The sequence below is a fragment of the Phaethon lepturus genome, unplaced genomic scaffold, assembly GCF_000687285.1.
Source record: "Phaethon lepturus isolate BGI_N335 unplaced genomic scaffold, ASM68728v1 scaffold8941, whole genome shotgun sequence".
NCBI lineage: Eukaryota > Metazoa > Chordata > Aves > Phaethontiformes > Phaethontidae > Phaethon > Phaethon lepturus.
The window spans coordinates 157,118-173,693 of NW_010519581.1; the positions used below are offsets into that span (position 1 = coordinate 157,118).

General features: G+C 42.2%; 1 protein-coding gene across 6 annotated transcripts in view; it reads left to right on the top strand.

Moving 5' to 3' along the window:
* The window catches only part of APP (amyloid beta (A4) precursor protein), a 182,739-nt gene that overhangs the window by 112,597 nt on the left and 53,566 nt on the right, over nt 1–16,576 (top strand). For all 6 annotated transcript variants that reach the window (XM_010297079.1, XM_010297077.1, XM_010297078.1 and 3 more), the window contains 2 exons: nt 7,353–7,427; nt 8,519–8,677. In XM_010297079.1, coding sequence (XP_010295381.1) covers nt 7,353–7,427; nt 8,519–8,677 — 234 coding nt within the window. The remainder of the gene's footprint in view (nt 1–7,352; nt 7,428–8,518; nt 8,678–16,576) is intronic.

Sequence of the window (16,576 nt, forward strand, 5' to 3'; positions counted from 1 at the left end):
AGTCGTGCAGCCGTTGCCGCGTTCCTACCTCCCCCTTCTTGAAGTATCCTCATTTAGCAAACGGCGCAGGGCGGCTGTTCTGAAGGCAAAGGACAGTCAGTGCAAAAGGCAGGTTTCCCTGAAACAGTCCTCAGATTCTCAGTGTGGTTTCAGGTTTGCCTCTAAAATCCCATATGTAGTGTCAAGGTTAAGCTGAGTAATTAAGGGCAGCGTTTGGGTGAACTGTATATTTTCTGTTTTCAGTAAAGCCGATTTTTTTTCTGTGGACGTGGCACTTCGGGACATGGTTTAGCGGTCATGGTGGTATTGGCTTGATGGTTGGACTTCATGATCTTAAAAGTCTTTTCCAACCTTAATGATTGATTCTGTGATTCTGTTTGTAGAAACATACGCAGGCGCCCGGAAAACGTCGTACAGAGAGACTGTACAAAGTCGGTGCTTGAGGCCATCAAAATTAACTAATTGGGGAAAGCACTGAACCATAGCATCTGAAAACTTGTGGGTAAATGCACTGCATGTTTTATCATGCGCATTTGGGGCAACCTCATAAATGAAGGCTGTGGTTCAAGGGTTTGACTGAAGATCACGCTGGCGCTGTGTGTGCTCTGCCCTCGTTAGCACACTCCCGGCCACCCTTTCTGTCAGCGCTAATGAGCGTACAGCTGCCGGGGGAGACAGGTCAGCTCCCTCATCTCACTGCTATGCTACTCTTTCCAATTAAAAAAAAAAAGGTAAAATAACCAACTCTGGCCAGTTCAGCAAGCTAAATCAGACCTGGGAAACAGCAGCACGGTAGTACATCAAGAAAGAAAGATCTTTGATCTTTATTTTGCTTAAGCTGCTAATGAAATCACCGCTTAAAGTCCATACATCTTGAAGTATGCAGAACCCCTGCAGAGCTTTCAAAAAGGGAGTTAACGTAAGTTTTTAAAAATGAGTTTGCCCTTCTGTGAGTAATACCTTGTACAGCATTGAGCTAGCCTCTGCCAGTTAACGTTTCAAATGTTTAAAAACTCCGAGATCTTATAGAGAAGTTGAAAAGCCAGCTAGTTTACCATTCTGTGTTTCCTCACATGAAATGGGGTATGTCTGTGTTCCATATTGCTGATCTGTTTTTCTAGCAGTTTGTTTGAAAATTGCTTTTTACATTTTCTTTAAAATCAGGTGTGTTCTTAATATATATTTAACTTAACGAGTAACAACTTCAAGTTAATTTTTTATATTGGAAACAACACTAAATAAATTAACTTTGTAAGCTTTTGCTGTCAAAGTTTTTCTGTTAAAAAAAAAAGTTAGTGAGTGAGAGTCACTAGCTCAGTCCTCCAGCAGCACCGAACATATTTTTTTTTTTAACTCAAACTGTAACTCAAAGTCCAGTTCTTTCAGAGCTGAGAAATGGGGCCTTATATAAGAGCAGAAATGCCCATTTTCCTCTATTAAAGAGGAAATGATCAGTGGTTTTGGAACATGATCAGGTCATTCTTTAATCTTGATAAATGTCATAACCTGAAATAAATCAGCTTGTTCACTAAACACATATATTTATTTCATTCAATAAAGCAGCTAGTTGTGAAACAGTACTTGCTTTGATGCACACTTTGCAGCAGCCAATTAACTAATAAAAAATTCGTATGTATTCTAGTTCGTGTATAAAACATAATCATCTAAGGAGTAGGAAAGTTTATACTGAAAAAAATTAAATCGAAACTAAATATTTTAATCAAAACACATCATCAGGGTGAGTGCAGATATTCTGTATATCTTCTTTCTGAGATTTCCCTTTGTTTACGATGAAATTCTGACAACTCGTGTTTCTTTTTTTCTTGCATAAACATATTCACACAGGCAGAGACCCAGCTTCTGTCGGTGGCTGTGTCGGTTGATAGTTCACAGCTCCTGAAAGACTCTCTTACCAGGGGAGTCTGTGCTCTTTTTGTATGATGAACTGGTGCACCTCTGGTTCAGACTGTTTTAATCCCTTCTGCTCTTAAGTGTCCGTCCCTTTAGACTACAGACCATGAAGGTTTTTCCGCCTTTACATCTGCATTACAGTTGGAGCAGCAAGGCTTATAAACTTTCCTAGGCAGTATTGTAAAGAGAATTACATTAACGTACAATTTTAAGCTTTTCCCAAGAATTATTAATGCAACTCCAAATAACAGCAAAGCTACTTTCCCATGCAAACAGGATAGCCATTCAGCAATGCATGTGTAACCTTTAAATGTTTGCTATTCTCTGACATATAACAGGGAGAGATTATGCTAAGTGATTGCAGGATACCATGGTTCTTGTTTCCTATTTTGGTACAATTTTCCTTTTCCTCTTTCCAGTTTCTTAATTCCTGTACAGCTCCCTCACTTAAATAGTTGCTGCTAAATAGCCTAGTGGAACAAAACATTGAACCTTACTCAAGGGAGCAGTATATTTATACATTTCTATCTTCAAACATCTTGTGACATCCTTATGTCTTAAATTTACTCTTCCTCTGGCTGTTTACAATATTTTAGGAATCATAGCGTGTACAGTACTTACGATAGGAACTTAATGATACCTTGTCTCCTAAAATAGTCTTGCTTCTTGGAAGTTCATTTCCAAAGCAAACATCTGAAAATACTGCAGTCCTCCTCAACCAGCCTGAACAGGGCTGGTGTTTTGTTCAAGATGGTTTTGTTGGGTTTTTTTTTTATTATTGCATGCCACTAGTTCCAACAGCCTGGAGACACATTCAGCTGATTTTTAGTGCCAGTGGCACCATAGAATCACAGAATGGTTTAGCTTGCAAGTGACTTTAAAGATCCCCTAGTTCCAACCCTACTGCCATGGGCAGGGACACCTGCCACTAGACCAGGTTGCTCAAAGTCTCAACCAGCCTGGCCTTGAACACTTCCAGGGATGGGGCATCCACAGCTTCTCTGGGCAACCTTTTGTAGTGTCTCACCACCCTCACAGTGAAGAATTTCTTCCTAATGTCTAATCTAAATCTACCTTCTTTCAATTTAAAACTGTTACCCCTCATCCTATCATTTCATGCCCTTGTAAAAAATCCCTCTCTAGCTTTCTTGTAGGCCACCTTTAAGGACTGGTAGGCTGCGATAAGGTCTCCCCAGAGCCTTCTCCTCCTTAGGCTAAATGACCACAACTCTTCTTAGCCTGTCCTCAAAGGGGAGGTGCTCCAGCCCCCAATCATCTTCATGGCCCTCCTCTGGACCCACTCCAACAGGTCCATGTCTTTCTTATGCTGGAGGCCCCAGCACTGGACGCAGTACTCCAGGTGGGATCTCATGAGAGCCAGGTATAAGGGGAAAATCACCTCCTCGACCTGCTGACCACAATTCTTTTGATGCATCCCAGGATACGGTTGGCCTTCTGGGCTATGAGCACACATTGCCGGCTCATGTTCAGTTTTTCAACCACCAGTACCCCCAAGTACTTGTCCTCAAGGCTGCGTTCATGATGCGTACCCCCAAGTACTTGTCCTCAAGGCTGTGTTCAGGCATGCCACTCATTGCCCCAACCCAGGTGCAGGAGCTTATACTTGTCCTGAGGTTCTCTCAGGCCCACCTCTCAAGCCTGTCAAGGTGCTTCTGGATGGCATCCCTAGAATCTATGGCATCCCCTCTAGAATATCAACCACATCACTCAGTTTGGTGTCATCTGCAATCTTGCTGAGGGTGCACTCAATCCTGCTGTCCATGTCTGCAACAAAGATGTTAAGTAATCCTGGTGTCTGTATTCCCTAGATCCCACCATCTCTATTATTGTGTGTGGGAGGGCTCTTGCCTTCCTTAAAACCAACTGTCAGCTTAATAGGAGTACCCCCCTCAGTTACAATCAGGGCTTTTTGGAGAGGTTTCATGATGTAGAAAATGGGTCAAGTCTTAAGTGTGGAACAAAAGCCCTTGACAAAGGTAGGCATCTTACTGGCATGACTTCAACCTTTTAACTAGGCAAACCTGCAGCAAGCACCTCTGCTGGTCTGATTGCTGTAACCCAAATGTCTGTCATAAGTTATTCTCATGCAGCTATGCTCCTGTGCTGCAGTGTAAAAAATGGGAGTGAGCTCTGCTGTTTTCAGTTCAATGAGATTTTTTTGTACTTAGCATCTCTTTTAATAATGAATGACATTTTCTCTACTTCCTTATTCCCTCTTGCTGTCCCCTACAGCCCAATTTCAAAAGAAGTCTCCAGGCACTAAGTCCCAAGTTCTGAAAAAGTTTGACTTTGAAATGGCTTGCTTCTTAAATCTCAACTAGAAGTTGTCATTTTCCCTGCACAAAGCCGCCAAGCCTTGAAGAGCCAATAAACCTCTGTGGCTTTGATAGGTCTCTGCTTTCAGTCAAGGAGAAGGGCACAGAGGCCAAGTTCAGCCTTTCTCTGCACATGCATATCGGGGGAATTCTTTTTCCCCTTCTTGCTCTTCAGTTTCCTACAGTGTGCTACGGCATATTTCATAGTCACTCCTAATTTTCTCAAGCGGTGACCTTCGGGAGAGCAGAAGTTTCCTCTGGGTGGTGGCATAACTGCCCATAGATGGCTGTAGGGCAGCTGTATCTTCAGTTAGTTAGCATTATACATTGAGATGCTTTCAACCACTGAAGTCTGCTCAGTTGCAAAAATTGGCAGTCAAAGCACAGCTTCTGCAGTCTTTACATTGAATATTGTTTCTGCAAACAGCCATGTCATTCTGTTTTTTTTTCCACAAGCCATTCGCTCTCATTACACCAGAGCTAAACTCTGAAGCTTGTAATTCACATCCCTCCCAACTAGCTGTCTAGGCTGTCAGTTTATCATCCTCCCTTCCATGCCTTAAAAGGTTTAGAGAAATAAAACGGACAGAGGGACCTGGTCTAGCCAAAGGTCTCCTTATCACGTTACCCACAATACTTGTTTTCATCATATGGATTAGCAGGGGGTTAGTTTGGGAGATAAAGATGGCAAGGGAACTGATGTTCTGAAAACCTATCAACTGCTCATTCAGAGTGAAGAAGAGTATTAAGCAGATGTCAGAGATGTGATTTGAAGACATAAAAGGAGAGGAGGGAGAAGAAAATCATAAAGTTGCCAACCTAAGCCAATGCTCAAACTTGAACATCATTGTAGTTTATGAGTTGAATTAATGCCATAATTTCTGGGCCTTCTGTAACGTTCATATCCTGGCACCAGTGACATTTCAGGTCCTTAGAAAGGTGATACCTACATAGATGAATTAAGTTTTCTTGGCCACCATGATCTTATGGCCTAAGCATACAATCAAGAGATGAATACTTGATGTGCACTTCATACACAGCAGCACTCTGAGCGTTAATATGTTTTTTCCAGAACACACCACGGTGCTCTAAATTGTGGTGTCAGTTCATGTCCTCTAGTCCTGCTTTGGCAGAGAAGCGGTAAAATCTCCTGTGCCCGAGTACTGGGAAAGTAACTGGTGGTGGGGCAACCTGTAACTTCAGTGTTCTGTTGTCAGAACATCGTGTTCTCTGTTGTCAGCTGCTTACTACAACCCCTTGCAAATTAATTTCAATGTCTCCTTGTAAATTTTGGGTTCCTATTGGCTGTGATTTGCACATCAATGCATATTTGTCTGATGAGAAGATAATGTAAATTGAAGAGGTACTTCTAGGCTGCCAGTTTATATAGGTCATATTACAATTCTTGGGACTTAAGATTCAGCTTACACTTCAAGCTAAGACTCTGCTCTCTAAGTACTTGACTTCAGGTCTGTGCTTACAACTGCTAACCATTTCCCTGCTGAAGCCTAGAAACAGACAAAACAGTTTCCCATAAAGTTTTCAGTGTCACATTAGCTTCCCAAAATACGTGTCTCCACTGCCTTGGGCTGTTACTGAGGCCAGAATCTCACAGGTAAATAATTTCACTGATAGTAAGTTGATCTGGTTTTACTATGAGAGATGTATGGCTGCCTTGAAATATATTCTCAGACTTTGGGTCAAAAGGAAGATGAAAACTTGACAACAAATTTTCCTATGTTGAGTCAGTCTTGGGTGCAGGTGTCTGCATGCTGATTAATCGTTAGGGTCTACAACCCTATATAGGACCGAGAAGGGACTACATTTCAAGGACTGGAACTTGTAAAAGTCTCCTTTGAGCCCAGGTTTGGTTTTGGTTTTGTTGTTTTTTTCAGAGGCACAGGCTCAACCCAGATACCCTGAGGCACCACCAGTGCTCTCCAGTCTGTCCATCAAGAGCCTGATTAGCAATGTCCAGCATGTGGGAAAACTGGGGAGCCTGAGACAGGAGCTGAGTGGTTGAGGTTCCACTTGCAGACATGAAACACAGTGGATCTGATTTGTCCTGCCTTTCGTATTGGTCTTCGTAAAATTTCAGTCATGCATGCGGACTCTGAGGTTTTCCAAAATCCCCTTTGGAAGGGGTATGTTTGACTCCTCCTATTAAATGGTATGAAAGCATGAAGTGTGTTTTCTGGTGAGAAAGGAAGGAAAGGAGATGCACATTTTGAGTAACTGCTTCTAAGTTTCTTCTGTCTTCTCCTGACATTGTGCTAATCCGGCAAATAAATAAATCACTTATTTGTGTGCACTGCATTCAGTGAGAGCAATTGTTCCTGCATAAAATGTGTTTTCTGAGGAGATTGCCGTCTGGGTGTGAAATGAGTAAAGTCCCTAAGTAAGATCACAAGAAGGTTTCAGATACCCTGGGCAGCAAGTTAAGAATAACTCGTTCCCTGACTATTGAAATACTGCCCTGTGTGACAGGAGGAGGTGGCCTCTCACATTGCTGAAAGGAGTGGTACTGAAAGTTCTCCTACATCATTTTTCTGTCAGCGTTGTACTTGAGATCTAAATATACTTAGTTCTTGAAGCATTGGATGCCTATTTCTGGACAGACTAGCACAAATTGCATGTCATTCTTGATCTGTCCTACTCAAAGGCCAGCGATGTAGTCCGAATAAATATAAAAATCTTTGTGGTACCAAAAAAAGTGTCAATTAGAACGAGTTGAAATTGACTCATTTTGACCAAGGATGTACAATAGATGGAAGCAGTTTCCTTTCTGTCCGAGTTGGAAAAGGGTTGGTGTGTTCACTCATAGAGACCTCCAGTTCCTTCGCTTGAGAGCTGGTTAACGGCTGTGCTGCTTCACAGCGGAGTTGTGAGAGCTTGGCACGATGTTCAGACACAGAAGTACCGCCTTTGTTTAATTTAATAACAGGATCCTACCTTTGTTAAATGTTGTAACCGCTTTTTTAATAGAGATAAAAGGAGGAGAGGAATATAAAGAGGTGACTGCCAGAGCTGCGGTGCTTGGCTGTTGCTAAGCCCTGAGAGAAGAGAGAAAAATATGAAAGTCACGCTCCTTGTTTTGTTTGTTAGGTCATGAGAGAGTGGGAAGAGGCAGAACGCCAAGCAAAGAACTTACCAAAGGCTGACAAGAAAGCTGTTATCCAGGTAAAGGAAAACACAACCACAACCTTACCTACTGGGGCCACAGTTAAAATACAAGGAATGCTGGGTGCGATGTAGTTTTAAAACCTATTTCTGTGGGGATCTAATGTTATTGTCTGCTCTTGCTGTTGCTATTTTTGTTTCCAGCTGTTAGTGGCTGCTGGGTGTCTCTGTACTTTGCAGCCAGTCCCTGGAACAGCAGTGCAGGCCATCGCTCATGACTGCGTGGAGGGGTAGAATTCCGTTTGAATTGATTTGCCTTCAGTGAGAACTGAAAACCCAGTTCCCACAGGCCCCTTTCAAAATTTAGGCCGTGATAAACTAATATAAACTGCAGGACCTAAGCTCAAAGCAGAGATGGAAAATGTGATTTAAGGATGAAATCGCCATTAGTTTTATCTGAAAGAAACCCTCAGCCAAAAATTATTTTATCCAAAATTATACTATAATTCAAAAATTTTGACAGGCCAGACACTCCTTGAATCCCACTGTGGCTATGTCAGGTATTATTCAGTATTGCTAGAATTATTTCAATGCAAAACTATTAAGAAGGTAATGTTCAGAACTAGATTGCATCATACATTAGATCCCACAGCTTTTCTCTCTGTGCGTTTTACCCGGTAAATCTTTTCCTTTATTGGAATAAGTTCGGGCTCAATTTTTCTTCGTGGTGGACAGTTTATAAGAAATTACAGTGACTCTGTTCAGGTTGGAATTCCACCCTCCCTCCATGTAGATTTGCTCATGAAGTCATGCTGATGACTCATGATGGCAGGGTGCGTATGCTTGCCAAACTCCACTCTCCTCTAGGCACAATTCTGTAGCGCTGAACCACTGTCTCAGGGGGCAAATGAAGGATTCACTGGTGGTGGTTGTGCTGATCACGTCAGGAATATTTGATTAGATTAACAAAATATGGCCAGATGTTGGATACAGGGCATCAGTGGTTCCCACTGAAATCAGTAAAAGGTGCGTTCAGTGCTGAGTTCCTGGGAGCCAAGCTGGACTGACATGGGGAAAGATTTTGGTGATTTGCGGACTGTAGTGTTCACGTCTGCTGGTCGCTGTTCCTGTTGTGATGGATTTTTTTTCAGCATTTCCAGGAGAAAGTGGAATCACTGGAACAAGAAGCAGCAAATGAAAGACAACAGCTGGTGGAGACTCATATGGCACGGGTGGAAGCCATGCTGAATGACCGTCGCCGCATTGCTCTGGAGAACTATATCACAGCCCTGCAGACTGTCCCGCCCAGGGTGAGTGCAATACCACAAGCTCTGTCAGCTGTGTCAAAATCACTGTAGTTGTCTGGGGAAAAAGAAGGTGTGCCCAGGTACAGTCCAGCTATGGAGCAGTGAGTGCGTGTTCCCCATGCAAGAGCTACTACGGCAGGCAGCTAGTTTGAAAGTTAAAAGTTTAGACTTTGTGTGTACATAAATGTAGGAGCAAGCACACACACCCCCATACATACCTATAGATACATAAAGATACTTCAGCAAATAATGTGGAAGTGACTTGGTTGTCAGAAATTGTAGCCGTTCGCAGATCGGCAGAAGGATGATGAAGCTGTCCCTCCAAGTGATGCACATAAGGATATCATATCATGTCCAGATGGAGCTTAAGGATGAGGGTGGTTGTGATTTTCTGTTTCATTTGTTGAACTGTTGAAATTTTTGGTGAAGGATCTTGTGAGGATTGTTGGATGGTGTGAAGATAACACACTAGCAATTCAAAGTTGTCTGTGGTGGATGTGATGGCTATTGGTGGGTGTAAACACTAAGTTCAGAATGTAGAGTGAATAGAATTTTTAATGACCTGTGTCTGTGATATTTCTATTCAACACCAAAACAACTGGTCTGTGATCTCCAGAGTAAGAGAATCTGCACAAACACTGTGGGAAAACAGTCAAATGTTTAATATACCTCTCGCCTCTTCAACACTTTGTAGATGGCAAAAACATTGTTACAAAAAGACTTTTGGGTCAACAATGTAAGATGTAGCCATTAGATCCTGAATTTGGCCTCACAGTGAATTACATCAATACGGCTAGCCTGGTAAAATGGCATGTTTTAATTGGATTTCCTTCTGCAGGGAAACCTGCATATTCAGTGAGCATGGAAAAGTGATCATCATCTTAGTCCTTTATCATTATCATCAAACTTTTTTCTCTACTCCGTGCTGCAAAACTCTGGTTTTTTTTACTGTATGCCAAGTAAAAGAAGCGCCTTTTACATAGGTAAAAGTGTCTTGGGGAGACTTCAGAGTAGTTATATGAATAATTAATCTGTATTTTGCAACATAGTAATTTGTGGAAAATGAAGTTAGTCTATATTAAATTGGTGGAGAGTGGTGTTCAGTCTGAGCATGAGATGCGTGTCGTAACCTCTGACTGTTGGGAAGGTGGTGAAAGGCTTGGACTCAGTGTCTCATCAGGAGGCAGATTAGCGAGTTACAGGCTGGGATGTGGCTTCCTTTAGGAACCTGGAGCCTGTGGCTCAGAACTGAGAGCAAGATGAGGTGAGCACATAGGCTGGCTGCAGGTCACATTTACTCTCTTGTGTGGTTTTGGGTAGTTCACCTAAGATACGATTTCACATTTGTGAAATGTGACATCAGCTGTTGCTGTGAAGTTGAGCCTCATGCAAATGTAATCCTGTCTGAAAAGTATAACAGAAAAATTATTTGATTTCAAGATGTGTGTGAATCAGGCTGACAGCTGGTACAGTTCTGCAGGTACCTGAGGTTGTGGAAGGTGAAGATTGGGACCACGAATGACAGCAGAATGGTCCCTAGAGCTGCCAAAATGTGCAACTTCATTCCTAGCACAAGGGAACTGGACCTTTCACGTTTGTGGAATGCAGATGACATCTCCACTGGAAAAAAAAAAAAAAGAAAGAAAAAAAGAAAAAAGAACTTCAGCGGCAGAACACTAAGGAGCAAAAATATTAACACCAACTTTGGAACCAGAAAAACACGCATTTTATTCTTGGATTGCTGGTAGTCAGCTCCCAGGACATTTAAATTAATAATAGATTTTTTTGTGTCAGTGGGAGAGTATGAGGCCTGAAAGGCTGTGTCAAAGAGCACTGTTTGATACATGACTCCAGTAGAAGTAGGTTTTGAAGATACTGTTAAAAGACTGATGTGCATCCTGTATTGTGTCCCTACAAAAGCTAATCATTCTGAAAGGAGCAGGCAGCAAGCGTGGAGGTAGCATTAGCTGAAGGTACTACCAAACGGGGACTCATCTCAAAACTGATGGGAGTGAAGAGTTTAAAGAATATTGTCTTTAAACAGTTCCTTTGCCAGTCTTGTTGATGGTACTGTCCTTGCCTCAGCATGGTTTGGTTGTGTGCTCTGTAGTTACTGACAGTTCAAGTATGTACCTCTGAACTGCTGGTCAGATGCGTGGCAAAGTGCATGAAAAAACTGGCCTTGAATTCAGCAGGGGGATTTGTCTGGTTTTACCGTGGGTGAAATCTAAGGAGTGATTGATGATAGCTGAACAGCCTAATGAATGAAACCAGCCCAGTAACTGCTTTGCAGGATATGGAGCCAGAAATCTGAATACACTATGAATCCAAATTTCAGCTGCCTAGCCAAAGAGGAAATGAGATTAATGGAAAATTTAACCCTGATATCTTAGCTATATTTCTCTCTGGTGGGTTCTGAGTAAACTAAAGGCACATTTGATACAATTGTGTTGTCTTTGGGAGAGTAAGTCATAGCCTTACTGGTGACTTGTTAAGTAGTCTTACAAAAGGGAGGTTTTTCTGGAGTTCTCCAAAAACATTGTTAAGAACCCCCTTCCACAGCCTGCTCCAAATTCCATGCTTTGCTATTAGTATGTTTACTACAAAAGTAAATTCTGAATATTTAAAGTGATGGAGTCTCTTTCTCTAAAGTTACAAGGACAGAATTTGGTTTTAAATTGAAAAATAAGTTAGGCTTTTTTATTGAAGTGCATGTCTTCTGCACATAGCTAGGAGGGTTACCATAAGTCTTGTGTGTATAGATAATGTATACAGATATGTGTGTGCAAAAACTATTTCCATGTGCTGTTTAATCACTTGGACATACTGCCTTGTACTTGAATTTGAACATTTCCCAAGATTTTTGGACTTCTGGCAGACCACTTGAAGCAGCAGGATTTCATTTTGCTTTTGGATGTCTACAAATCCATGACCAGTCTTTGCCTGCAGATCAGTTATCATAGGAACACAATCTGGCATTCCCAGTGCCGTCAGACTATTCATGGATGTGGTTCACGGTTCTCCATGAGTGACAAAATCTTGATCTGCTGGGAACTCCTGATTTCTATATGTATACAGATTATGTGGTACTTGTATTCAAGGGGTAGCCTCTTCATGGGAGCTGAAGATAAACTTCCTCTGGCTTGGGAAGTCCTTGAAATATGGACAGAGGGACGCTGGAATGCCGTGTGAGGAGAAGTATCATCATTTACTTGCTCCTTTGGAGGAGGCTTTCCTTGTAGGATAGCAAGATATGACACTAGGAGAACCTTTTGTCGGGCCAGTAGTGTAGTTATTACATTCTTATACATGTCTAGAAAATCAGTGGGTTTCAGTGCCATTCTGCCTAAAACCACAAAATTCTGGGAATCCTTTATAGCTTCTGTTCAAGACCAACAACTTTTAACTGCAGGTTTTTTTCAGGTTTTTTATGCAGATGATTGCCCAATGTCAGAAGAGTGCTGTGGGGTACCACTCTGGGCGACAAGGGAACCAGGGAGCATATAGAGATAAATTGCATAGCTTTGAGGTCTACTAGAAAACAAATTTGAGCAAAACCAAGTATTTGTATTGTTGTTCTGTTCTCAGAAGCACTGTCGTGCAGGCTGCCCAGAAACTTATAATTTGATCCTCATCCTTGATTCCTGGTGCAGCTTAGGTGTACTGCTATAGTTGGTTGCCTTTGAAAATGGGGTGCAGCTGTTCAGTATCTAATGTCAAAATACTGTATTGTTTCATCCTGCTTGATGGCCTTACTACAGAAAAGGAGGGTTAGTGGCAGCTGGAACCAATATACCTCTAGTTTTTAAAGCAGTTGGAAATTTTCCCCTTCATTTTGCAAGTTAAATAGAGGAATTGAAATCCATCATTCTCTGTGAGCAGGTTGATTCTATAATTTGTTTATATTCCGTCTTTCACATGCATGTCACATTTTGCTGGATTTATATCTCCCTGTTTAATCTTCTTTGGTAAGAGATGCATATTCCCTGTGGGAAAGCTGGTGGCAGGGGCAAAGAGAAGCAGAAAAGAAATAAAGGGTTTCAGAGCAAGGAAATATACAGGAAAACTTTGAAAGGTAATTAAGTAACCTCCTTACTTTGTGCATAAAGTGAGCATATAATGATTAAGATCAGTTTAAAATGCTTCTCTTCTAATTTGGCACTATTTTACCGAAATGTAAACTAATGCCAGACAGAGCAGGATCATTAAGTCCAACTCTTTTGAATTTGTTTTAAATTTTTTGCTGCGTTTTTTTCTTGTTGCCCTAGGAATTTGCTGTGGTACCTTTTGTGCTATGGAAGCAGTGTCTGTTCATATGGAGAGAGCACAGTGCAGGCTGAAACTAACCGAGTTTGGGTATTTGGACATGGAAGAGGGATCTGCAGAGAGGCGGTTACTCAGTGCCTCTGCATTTGGGAAGCTTGAAGCCTTTGCTTAGTCCAGCGAGGCTGCTGTGGAAATGTGCAGTTGGAGACAGGCCAAAGCATCACTGCTGATCTAGTGATAGAAATCCTCCTGGGCAGTAGGAGAGAGCGATCCAGCTCTAATACTCCACCCCTTAGCTCTGCTCCTGTAAACCCATAAACTTAGCGCTGTGGAATTTCTCACATATGTTTAATTTCACAGGATTTTGTGAAATAGATGGCATGGATTTCAGCTCTGCTTTTAAACCAGGTCAGACTTTGAGAAATGTGGTCACCTGACTCCATTTTGCATCAGTTTCTGAAGGCTTCTGTGTGCGTAAAACCAGACTGTCTTGATTTTCCTCCAGTCTGTGGGCTTGAGCATATGGTATAGTCATACACCTGGGCTTCCCAGTAGGTTTTTTTTGTACTAGCAAACTAAAGACAGAGGAGGTAATTCCAGATGGGTATTAAGATCTACAAAACCATGGCAGGTTTATTATATCTAAAATGCAAACTTTTAAAAGAGAGAGCAAAAACAAAATTTGTCTTAATTTGTCGAAGTTGAGTAAGTTCAAATCCTGAAAAGCAAATAATGAGATTGAGTCAAATACTGTTTTCATTTTATTCTGCCCCAGGAAAAGTCCTTGGGAGGGTAGGCAAAGGAAGGTTTTGAGTACCATTATAGCAGTGTATTTGTGATGTGTGGTGTAACATGTCTTCTTATAAATTAGCAGAAATTATGAGAAAGCATCTTTAACTCCACATGAAGGGTGGCTGGATGGGGGTTTAGTTGTGTCTCACTCATGAGTGAAGAGTCTTGCATTCACCCTAGCCAGCCTTTCTTGAGTGTTCCTAAAATGAACTACTACGCCTGTGTCAAATATGACCCACAAGTTAGTAACATAGCAGGTAAAATATATACCTATTATGATATACAAAGGTATTCCTAATAAGTGAATGAAAAGCAGCAATTGTTGCACATTTCGAGAGCAGTAACCAGAAAGGACTGATGATTGATTTTTCTCTAAAGGCAAGATTAAATAGCACAACACAGCATTGTGAAACTTTCCTCTCTGATTTAGGATTTTGATCACAATGAGCAAGCCACAAGTTCCATGGCACAGAGCTGGAAAGTTGTATTTTAAATACACAGAAGTGCTTTGATATGATTTTTTGTGGTGTTTCTCGGTAGTAAGTATTTTGGATTTCCATGGGGAGAGTGTAAGTTATATTTGTAGCAATCCAAACTACATTTGATGTTTCCATTTTCCAAGCTCAATGAAATTGCACTGTTTCATCTTCCCTGAAAATCTGAAATAGTAGACTAGGATCAATGTAAAGTTCATGGGAGAGGCATCTGCATGCATATATATTCATATTTATGTTTATGTATTTCATTTATTAGAAACTGTTTTTCAGGCATTTTAGATCTCATATATGATTCCTCTATGTGAGTGACCTTATCTCAATGCTGATGCCACCTGAAATAAAGGCGCTGGATTACAGTCAGTGGGTCTGGAACTCAGCACCAGGTAGCCAAGGAGCCATCAGCCTTTTCTACTTCGTTCAGGCTTGTGTCTTGTACAGTTGGAAACCTGTTAACAAGCTGTCAGGACTACAAAGTTAAACTTTCAAACCAGGGGCGTTGCAGTACAGGTCCTTAACTCTGCCCTGGTGCATATTTGAATTCACAGAAGGAACTGTCTTCCAAATAAAAGAGCAGGCATATTCCATATGGTTTGGGTGGAAAGCCTAGATAGTCTACGTAGACCACATACATAGTCTGTGAATCCATCTACTGTGTTGTCCTGGTTTCAGCCAGGATAGAGCTGGTTTTCTTCACAGAAGCTAGTGTGAGACTGTGTTTTGGATTTGGGATGAGAAACTGTTGATAATGGGCTGATGTTTTGGGTTGTTGCTGAGCAGTCAAGGACAGTCCAGCTTCTTGTGCTGGCCTGCCAGCGAGCAGGCTGGGGGGGCACGGGGAGCTGGGAGGGGACACAGCCGGGACAGCTGCCCCAGACTGGCCAAAGAGATATTCCCTACCATACGACGTCATGCCCAGTACATAAACTGGAGTTGGCCGGGGGGCGGAAATCGCTGCTCGGGGACGGGCTGTCGATCGCGGGGTGGTGAGCAATTGCTGTATTGGGCATCACTTGTTCTTGTACATTCCTGTGTTGGTATTATCATTGTTGTTTCCTTCTTTCTTTCTGTCCTATTAAACCGTGTTTATCTCAACCCACGAGTTTTTTCCCAATTCTCTTCCCCGTCCCACTGCAGGAGGGGGAGTGAGCGAGCGGCTGCGTGGTGCTTAGTTGCCGGCTGGGGCTAAACCACGACATGTGTACCAGATGAATGCATGCAAGTCCCAACATACAAAAACTATATATAAAACAATACTTTGATAACATTTTCCAGGATAAACAGGATTTTAAACCAACAACCAAAATATCCACACACATGAGTATATCTGTTGGCCTGTCACAATAGCTTGTGAAAGGGCTGCAACTGATCTGTGCTTAGTTTTAGATGAAAAGTAGGTGTTTGGACCTGCTGAAAAGGGGGAGCTTTGGAATGACATTCGTGGGAGCAAACAGTGTGACAGTGCTTGCTTGAAGATAGTTGGAAGCAGCATGTAACAGCAGCGTTCACACTGCTGCGCTCTGCGTGCCTGCCGTGCGCCTCGTTAGACGCGTTCTGTCCTTTTTTCTGCATTTGCCAAAATAGTGAGCGTGTGCCATGAGACTGAGGACTCGTGAAATAATACGCATTCTGAATTTGGTGCTGGATCCTGTTGCTTAGGAAGTCACTGGCCATTCTTGCCACTGGATAAATGACAATTTCCAGCAGTGTTGGCCAGGGTGACTAAAAACATGGAAGTAACGGAAGTCATGTTGGGAGTATCCTGCTCACTTTCAGAGGAAGGCTGAAAAAACCAAGCCAGCAAAACAAGTACAGACAACGGAAAACAGCGGGATTATTTCATGAGGCTTAGGTAGCCCCTGGTGGCTGATACAAGTTAGTTATTCCACGAGATGGTTTTTATTAGATGACCACAGATGTCACTACATTGAGTTTTCGCTGGCAAAACATGCAGCAGAATTTCAAGTGCTAAACCCAGAATTTTTAAATGATGTTTGGTGGTTGGTACATTTTTTATGAAGAGCAGGAGGTGTAAAGCTGGCCCTGGGATGTGTCAGCCATTTGTTCTTCTGCTGTAGAGAGTCTCAGAGCTCAGGCCTCAGGAACTTAATTTAGCTGGTAACAGCACCGCTTTCATTTATAATTTAATCTGAAGGTTCCTGCCTAGGGTCGAAGTAATAGACAGCCGTGGATATAATAGCTTCAGACACAGGGCCTGACTGCATCTCCTCGGCCTGTGGAGCCTTCCCTCACCTCCGTGCTTGACCATGCATTGTGGCCCCTCTGCTCTACCATCAGAAGAGTTCATATCACTGCTCAGTGTACTAGATTTGGGGGTGAGTCCTGCTGA